General features: G+C 33.2%; 1 protein-coding gene across 1 annotated transcript; it reads right to left on the bottom strand.

Annotated features, from left to right (window-relative positions):
- Nucleotides 1-223: 223 nt before the first annotated feature.
- LOC110683223 (phosphoethanolamine N-methyltransferase) lies at nt 224-8,434 on the bottom strand. The gene is made up of 12 exons (XM_021859567.1): nt 8,129-8,434; nt 7,892-8,019; nt 5,340-5,477; nt 5,044-5,181; nt 4,504-4,647; nt 2,974-3,084; nt 2,738-2,879; nt 1,504-1,784; nt 1,023-1,184; nt 881-934; nt 707-781; nt 224-569 (listed from the first exon to the last, which is right to left on the bottom strand). Exons 1-12 carry the CDS (start codon nt 8,139-8,141, stop codon nt 471-473), a joined length of 1,485 nt encoding a protein of 494 aa, XP_021715259.1. The 5' UTR covers nt 8,142-8,434; the 3' UTR covers nt 224-470.
- Nucleotides 8,435-9,874: the final 1,440 nt, after the last annotated feature.

The following is a 9,874-nucleotide window of genomic DNA, read 5'->3' as shown; positions in this document are numbered from 1 at the left end:
TATCATTGCTACTGCGAAACCCGAACAAAACCACGAATATCACAAAAACCGAACAAAATCACGACTAGTCTTTTAAAGTGTCTAAAATAAAAATGAAATTATTCAAAGTGTTACACGGGGCAAAGCCCGGGATCACACGCTAATTAGCAAGTTAAAAGATGCTATTGCTATGGTAAAATCGAGACTCTCTTGAGGTTAGTAAATGTACAGAAAACACAACACATAATTTAACCACTGGATCTCTCATGTGGATTGACTATATCTTATGAGAATGATTCGAATGAGAAATTTACTAATTTAACTCAAATGTTGTAAATCCATAATATATAAGATAATTATGAGAAATTATCTTTTAGTCTGCAACACGCAACTTATTGGCATATCTCCCAAATACAATTCAGATTGAAAATAAATAGATAAACTAATACGAGTAGAAGGTCCCGTGAAGAGTTCACCAACTAGCTGATTCTTCATTTTTTCTTGGCAATGAACAAACCCCATCGCTGCTCACCTCCTTTAGTCCGCACTAACTTGGCCTTCCACCCATCAACTATATCATTGTAATCTTGCTGAAAATCGTTGCAACAATAAAATGTAAATCATTTTCATAAACTATCACAAAACCAATTTCGATCCTTAATTTAATTTGCAAGATCAATGAGAAATAGAAGATATAAGCAGTAGCAAGTGGCATAATGGTACAAACCTCAGAGAAATCAGCAATGAATTCATCCTTCTCCTTCTCAAGAGCATCTAGTTCCCTCTGCAGAACTTGAATGAACTGAAAGCAAACAGCAAATCAGGGAAATAAAGGTTCAGTTTCAATTTCCCCAGTCAGAAATTATAAAAATACAAATTAATAACGAGTGAAATGCAAAACCTGGTCAGTCCTATCCTCGGCAATAACCTCAACAAATCCAGCATCTTTAAGCATCTAATAGAATCAAAAGTCACGTGATCATAATTTGTTAATATCAAGAAGTTCCAAATTTAAACACAAAGCATAAATTCAATAAGCTTGCCTGCCCATATGCCTTCACATCGTGGAGATCATACCCCCTCTGCTTGATGTAAGATGCAAATTCAGGTGAAGGTGGACCAGCACTCTTGCAGTAGTCACTGATTAGAACTTTGCCTCCAGGCTTCAGCCATTTGAGGAAGGATCTAAATAATGCAGGTTTGTCCTGAATATGATAAATAAGTTCAGGAGTTAGTTTTTCCATTTAAAAGAACTTTCCTTTAAGTCTATCTCATAAGTTGTGATGCAGATTACTGCAGTTAGTGTATTCTGAAGTCAGTACAATTCAACATGGACAGCTAGCAATTTATTAATTGATTTTTTTTTTTTTCCTAAGATATTTGGCATTTAAATTTAAATCTTCAACAATAGTATTTGGACATTAAATTGAGTAACTACTTTGAATCATAATTGAAAAAGTATGATTTAAAATGTTCACACATACTTAAATATTTGAATCCTAAATATCAAAGAAAGCATATTACCTGAATATGCAAAATGGTATCACGACTGTAGATGACATCGAAAGAGTTCTCAGGGTAATCTTTCTTGGTACAATCTGCCACCTCAAACTCAACAGCACATTTGAGACCAATTGAACGCTCAAGGGCAAAAGAGATCATATTAATAGAGAGATCAATTCCGACAACCTCCACATCATAGTTCTCTGCCATGTAAAAATCACCTCCACCTATGCCACAACCCACATCTAGGACCTTCTGGCCAGGCTTCAAATCAAGCTTCGAGACGAACTCTTTGGTTGTTTCTGCTCAGAACCAAATACGCTAACATCAAACCAAGAGTGATTTCATAAAGCATGTAAAAATATTCCAGAAAATGTTAGTTCTCAAACTCACCCATACCACCCGTAAAGGGGTGGTCATATTTGAGAAAATACAAGTTCATCTTGATGATAAACAACATTTGTTTATTTAATGGCATTTTTGTAAATAAATCAATAAAAAATCCCAATCAGCATGGCATTTTCGTAAATAAGTTAACATTTGTAGGACCGCATATTAATAAAAGTTGTTCACTTATTTACGAAAATGCCATGATGACTAGGATGAATTGTTGATATATTTACGAAAATGCCATTAGATAAACAAATTTGGTTTATCATGAAGATGAATGGGGGCTCCCTCATCATATTTGATCTTAACTAAGATCGACATGAATGATGTATTTTAAAAGAAAAACCCCAAACAAATTCAAAAGCGTTTGTTTGAAATGAACAACATATGCTTTCTTTTCAATACCAAATTTGAGCAGTTTCATAAATATGTTTGATGATGAAGCACAAAATATGGTAATCAACAATGACACGTCATGACAATGAAGGGAGTCTCCTACGGAACACAATCATATAATATGTTTTCTCTTCTTTTGATTAGACCAAATCCAAAACAAGAAGTATAGTTCTGAAAAGCCCCCACTTCCCCGAAGAACAGTTATTGAAAGAAAATGATCCTCATTTCTGTGTAGTCTTTCGTTTTTAGATTTTAAAATGAGAAACAATTAGTGTTTGCTTATAATAGTTATGACAACTGCTAGGAATCAAGGCAGATATCTCTGTGATAGATGATCCTCATGTCAGGTTTTTTGAACTAATTAACGAATTTATCAAGTATAACTATTCGGAGTATCAATTTACCAACTTATAAAAAGCTGCACACTGACGACAGAACATTATAAATAGGGTAAGAACTCCAAACTTACCGATTCCTCCAGTGCTAACATAGCCTGGACCAAATACCCTTTCATACCGCAGGATGCTGTTAAATTTGTACTGACTCGTATCCAGAAACTTCTGGAAACCTTTATCATCCTCTGAATCAACTTTCTGCCATAACCAACTAATCTACAACCAGAAGTCACTTTTCAGTTCATGTTGCTCACTAGTTGTGATCCACAGTAAATAATAGAACTATGGCACAGAAAGAAACATCCATGACCTGGTTTTGATTCTTCTTGCTTCTGACATAAGCTCCAATACATTTGCATCCAATAAGGGTGAGCTCGTAGGAGTTCCCAGATTCATCTGTCATATGGCATTCTTTGAAGACCTGTAGCAATGAATGACTTTAGTAGTGAGAAGCAAAGTATCAAGTTTGAGGTAGCAGAAGAAAGGCTAGAAATATTGAATAAGGTACTTCCATATCTAAATCAAAATTCCAATAGCAAATATGATGCAAGGTGCACAACATCACGTTTTACTAATAAATTATCAAAGACGCATGGACAATGACCATAATAAGAATTAAGATAGCATATAATGCCTTTATTTTTGTTTATATAATTATATAAAGTAATTACACTGTTGATTTCATATATGAAGCTTTATATTATAATATAGTTAGCAATTGCTTATTATGCTTAACATAGTAGGCTACTTGATAGAGTATGTTGGATGCAGCTCTAATCGTAACCAACTAATTACAACAGGAGACCAAGATTTTTATGTTATTCTCAAGAGTATCCAATTTCTAAAGAGAAATTTATGAAGGTATGCTCTCTACATATTTCACGGCACCACTCATCCATTGAATCTGACATGGCTTCCATTTTCCCTAAAGCTTAAAAAATGTCATGATAGCCCTAGAGTTTATAGATTAAAATTAAAAATAAAGGCAATAAATCCTCAAATGCATATGAAAAAAATACCAGCTTAGCTTGCTTTGCTTGCGCCTATCGGCGGACTCTATTGGAAAGGTTTAATGGCCATGACCGGCTAAAGATCACTGCCATCTCACGAATTGGATTCATACACATATACAAATAGATAGCCTTTCCCAGTATTTATGTTTTTTTAACAAAATTTGAAAAGCTGCTACTACTCATGTTCTATAATTATAAAATTAAATGTGTAGGTGTGAAGATTGTCAACAGTATAAGCAATGACTGAAACCTTTGCTAGGCCTCTCCAACTTAATTTGCATCTGTAACATCCATTTTTTTTTTTTTTTTTGCTTTTAATTGGACTATATCAGCAGCATCAAATTTGCCAATTAAAATATTTACAAATCCTCTTTAGTGTAAGTTAGCAGAGGGTCTAATCATAGCAGACTTGTTGTAAATTGTAAAGACAAGATTACACAGGGGAGAGCCTTCTTAGAGTTTTACGAGCAATAATGAAGCAGATGCATAATAGCCTTCGAATCTAGGTCCACTACTTATCAAAGCATAAAGACAAGGATATTTAATTAAAGTACGAACTACTTATATCACCAGATACACAATGAAATTAAATAATTTCCACCGCATACATAAGAGAACAATCTACATGATTACAGATGAGAAATGGTTAATTCTAAACATGAATGACATTCATGTAAGTTTTGTCAATGATAACAAATTAACAATGATAACAAATTCTGCATCCTGTGCTATAAGAAGAATACATACGTAATGATTTAACCAACTAATTAAGAGGAAATGGGCATAACAAACATTAAAAAAAAATGTAAGAAAACATGAATCACAACCTTGGTGTAGAACCTAGGTTCACGATAGTGAGTCGGATTGCTTTTGCGCTTGTGATCTCCAGATTGATGAAAGCAAGATTCTCTGAAAAAAATGTACCCTCCTGGCTTCAACCATTTCAACATCCTTTCAACCAGACGTTCAACCTATAATTTTAACAGGAAAGTAGGGAAATTATTAAAGCAGTTTTCACAATTTGCAAATTACTTACCAGATAAAAGTTGGTAGACTTTAGCACAAATAGTAGATTTAACTTCACAAGCTACTTTTTTAATGCTTCAAATTTTCAGTTGTAGGTGTAGATTGTAATTAAAATGCTCTTTGCAACCATATACCACTATGGTAATGAGTATAATGACTATATGCTTGGTTGTAGTAGTAGATACTAAATGCTTCTAATGCTAAATGTCGCATGGCAATGCAGAAACGGCAGATAAATCAAGAAGCTATTATCTAGAAAGGCATTCTAGACAACCATGCTCAAGAAAACAGCGGAACAACCAGTGTTAATTGGGGAACTAAGGGTGGACCCCAAAGTATACCTCTTCATCAGAAAGATACATGAGTAGCCAATTGGAGAATATGATATCCACAGAATTTGGTGAAAAATTGAGACTGGGAGATGTCACATCAGCACACATAAACTTCACATTTTTGTAATGCCCATTTATGCATTCATTCTGCGACCAAGAAAGGCATTAAAGCAGTTAGAAGTAGAGAAGTGCGCACTTGCAGACAGTACCATAGTGAAAGAGAAGTAATCATTTCTACAAAATCTGAAAGAATACACAAACTACAGAAAATCAAGAGATAGAAAGATGTCATGTTTCCACATCACCTTCTTTATAACACTCTCAATGAAATCCAGAGCAATAACCTGGCCAGCTTTTTGGGCCAATTCACCAGTAAAACGACCAATACCAGCACCGAGTTCTAACATGGACTTTCCTTCATAAGGTGGAAGCATGGAAAGTACCTATGCCCATAAAAAAAAATTGTGTTAAAAAGTCTCATACAGTTCATTGATAAACATTTGCAACAAGAGATAATAAAGAGTATACACTCTTACTTCCACTTACCTTTAATAAATTATTATAGTCCAAAGTCTTGAAACATACATGCCATGGTTTCTCAATCGACATAATACAATTACAAGTAGAATCATTCGTTTCTAATAAGACTAATGATTACTACTACTATTATATGTATTAAGTTTGTTAATAATACTTTAGTCTTATTAAAAGTATGTTAACATAGAATCAGATGTTTCTAGCTAATAGCTACTACTATTATTTGTAAAGATTAACACAATCTTGTCATTCTATTACAGGATTAAACTATTAATTTCCTCTAGACTTATCAAGTTATTAGCTAATTCACGCCAACAACTTGCTTTGAGTAGTCCATGTGAAGCATACACTTTTATGCACCAACTTGTGGTCAAGTTCAACAACTCCATCATCATAAACCGAGTATATACTTGTATAATTCCTCTGTTTTTATATACTTACAACACATTTTTCTGCCTCTGTATTTCAAAAGAAAAGATAAAAATGTGTAGATTATGCTATAAAACATAAATCGTAACGAAAAAGTACATAACAATTCTTTTATTATCCGTTTACAGTGTGTGTCAAAGTGATGACCTAAAGATAATAATAATATATTAAGGATCTATTCTTATTTACAGAACTAAGCTGAGCTCAACTGAATAGAATTAAAATGATTTGTTTATAAACTGAAATAATTAGGGCTAAATTGAATTGAACTGAAATTAAGCTCTAGAGAACAAGCCCTAAGTATTAATCTTTTCAATTCCAAATAAAAGTCTCGTCTAACCCAAAAATCCCAGCCCCTAAATTAAAGCCTCATTTCCCCTTTGTTTATGCATTATTTAGCTACTTACAACTTTTAAAAAGCTATTATTATTATAAACTGTACTATGTTGTTTTATACGAGTATTAGCATTTAATCAACATCACTCTATTATACATAATATATAATATAATATACATACGCAAAAATACAAATTAGATTTTTTTTAATAGTATTACTATTGTCAGGAGAAGATATAGTATCGGTAAGCGCAAAATAGATCAAGTCACATGAATGAAATAGTTGGTACAAAGCATAGTAGTTACTTATGTACACCACTTGAGTTATTAAAAAATTGTCATATTGATAAAAGGGCAAAAGGGGTAAATTCAAGTTGATCTCTGAGATAAATGATGTGATTAATCTTCTCTCACAATTTATTCATTTTATTTAATTTTTTAAATGATAAAAGTAAAATAATAAAGTGGCACAGATTTCAACTCATAAAATTGTGAGAGGAGGTAAATTAGATTGTTAATCTCTGAGATCAACTGGGGCTCCGTCGGGCAAAAGCTAACAAACGTCTATTAAAAATAGAAACATTAAATAAAAATGAACCTTAATTACACCGATTAATGCGTGATTTTATCATATTTTCCCAAATTAAAACCACTTTAGGTGATATTTTAAATGTTTATCCAACGCTGTAGGGGAGTTCGTTAGCAAGATCCTTGATGAAATAGTAGTCTCTACTTTTTATTGTTCTATTTTTTTACACATCTATATGAAATAAAATCACTAACTTAATGAACATGGACGTGTACAGGAATAAGACTGAATTGATACTCCGTAGTCCGTACTCAAATGGCATTCGTAAGATGGTGTCCACGTTATAAAAGTATATGTCTTGAGAGTTCATAGGAATAATAAGTCCAACATCCGAGGTATCATTATTAATTTATTTAAAGGTGGTTTAAATATATCTTTTCCTTTATACTAGTGTTAAAACACCATTCAGATTTTTTACTCTAGATTTCCCAAGTAAGTTTAAGTATATAGTAGTATTTTCAAATACTACTTACGTTTCTTTTTAATTGACACATATTTCTTTATAGGAAGTGTTTTTTTTTTAAGTTAGACACATTTTCTGTAAGGATACCTTATATTTACAAGTTAGCTACTTGTTTTTTCATTCACTCCAACTCTCTCTCCTCTCATAATCACTTAATCAGAACGAAGTTTTAACCAATCGAATCATCCTTTGCTCTATTTACACAGGTTTTTTTTTTTTTTTTCCTTTAAATTTATCGACTGTAGTATAGTCCTGGACTCCATAATATGAGGAGTACGTAAATATTTTACAAGTGTCCACTATTTAATTATTTATTGTTTTTTGGTAACAAATCAACTGTCATTTCTTATCGGCTGCGGCTTTTTCAAGATAGTAAGTCTCAGTCCCATCAAATAATGTGTACATCCCAATTTTCGGGATCAATATTGATGTTCATTACAACCAAATTAATCAAAACATAAAAAAAAATATATATCAAAAGAAGAAAAAGAAAACGAAGATACCTCAGGTCGCTCTTCTTTGTCAAGATCTGACGCTTGAGAATCAAGCATCATAGCCTCAACAGTCAAATCAACAGAGTGTTCAACCCAGTATTTCTTGAACACCTCCCTCTCTTCCGTCATTCCCAACGCTAAATAATCCATTCACAAATACCCAAAACCAGTTTAAAACAATAATCATTTTTAATTAGTATTTATATCAACAATATCATACCAATAAAACAGATTATTAGCACGAACCTGAGGCGGCCATATTGCGAGACTGGAAACGATGGATTTCAGATCTAGGAGGATAACAGACACGATTCGGAAAGAAAAAAGAGCGGGTAGTACTAGAGAAGTAATTGAAGAGGGGAAAATGGTGAAAATTTAGCGGCCTTCAATGGCAATGCGAGAACGAGAGAAAGTCCTGGATCTACGGTTCGAAGCCCTGCCTCTCTGCCGCATGCAGTCCAACAATCACTCAAAATGAAAGAAGTGAGGGTACCAAAGACAACTACCACGCTAGAAATGATGGATAGACGTTTTGGTGTGGGAAAGAATAGAGGGTTGAGGGGTCTGTATATATAGACTCGTTAGCATGATAAGAGAGAGAAAGTGGGATGGACCTACAACAATTGCGATTTTTTCTGTTAATAGTATTTTCTCACCCTTACGAGGCAGCAAGCGGTCATCATCATTGGACGATTAGGGGGTTGCCTTTTTTTTATGTGGTGATCCGAGAAACGAACAAATTGTGAAAATTGTATTTCAGTCTTGAGAAAATGAGAATTAAATTGAAAGTTTTGAAGAAAATGAAATTCAATTGAAAGTGGTACTGATACGTGTCTGGTGCTAATATTAAATTCACTCTTGTGTCATCTACTTTGTGGTACAAATTCTTACATGCCCCATGTGTTCTTGAGTACAATCAAAGAACTTTTCTTTAATTTTTAATTTTTTTTTTAAAGGACGAGGGAGAGTGAGAAATAGTTCAAGGGGTTCGAGTTTCCCACTCGATTCCAAGAAAACATGAGATCGATTCTCACTCCCGTCTTTTACGGCTTTCTTAACACCAAAAAAAAAAAAAAGAATGAGCGAATTTTTTTATTTTTTTATTTTTTGGGGAAAAATGCAGAGTACATTAAAATAAAAATATAGCGTCTAAAAGTATATAAGGAGCAAATCTTCTAGGTTGGTGATTGACCCAAACTTGTTTAACCTAAAAGGCACTAGCTTAGCAAGATGATTGGCAATACAATTTCCCTCTCTTTTCACATGAGACCAAACAAAAGAGCTAAAAGTTCTACTCATAGATAGGATATCTTCCAAAAGAATATCAAACTCTGAGAAGAAAACTATAGCCTTTGAGAGTCTATTAATGAGCACTTGTGTAGGGAATATTTCAAGCATTCTCCCAAACTTGAATCCCACTGTGATCATACATTTAAGCATGGCGGCGTCCAAATGGAAGGAAGATAGAGCAAAAGAGTCGCCAACAAGTTTTAGGAACTTGTAAACCGTCCACAGGTGAAGGTTACACCCCTTAACGATTCAAGAGATCGTCAACTCCAATAGGTCTGGAAGCAAGACTGGAAGTTCGGGGATGAAGGTACAAATCCAATCTAAAAGACAAAGAACCTGCTATAATAATAGGCCTCTACTTTATTCTTCTCGTATTCATGTGCACTTTCTTACTAACATACAATCAATAGATTAACCCTAAACCTGTTTAATCTATGTTGGTTGAATATTAATTCACAAATATAACTGTTATTGGCGATCGCTTGAATTATAATCATATTATCTTAAACAAGATTATTAATTATTTTATTAAGCGTGATTATAAGTACAAAAATTCCCTTTAAACATGCATAAAAGGCGTGATCAAGCAATAACAATAAACATATATAAAGCAACATGATAATCATAACAATAATTATAACAATTATAAAAATAATAATCATAATTAAAATAATCATGTTATAGCATAGTAATAGCAAAATC

The sequence above is a fragment of the Chenopodium quinoa genome, unplaced genomic scaffold (assembly GCF_001683475.1).
Source record: "Chenopodium quinoa cultivar QQ74 unplaced genomic scaffold, ASM168347v1, whole genome shotgun sequence".
Taxonomy (NCBI): Eukaryota; Viridiplantae; Streptophyta; class Magnoliopsida; order Caryophyllales; family Amaranthaceae; genus Chenopodium; species Chenopodium quinoa.
The sequence above is the reverse complement of the archived record's forward strand: the minus strand, read 5'-3'. Positions and strand labels throughout refer to the sequence as shown.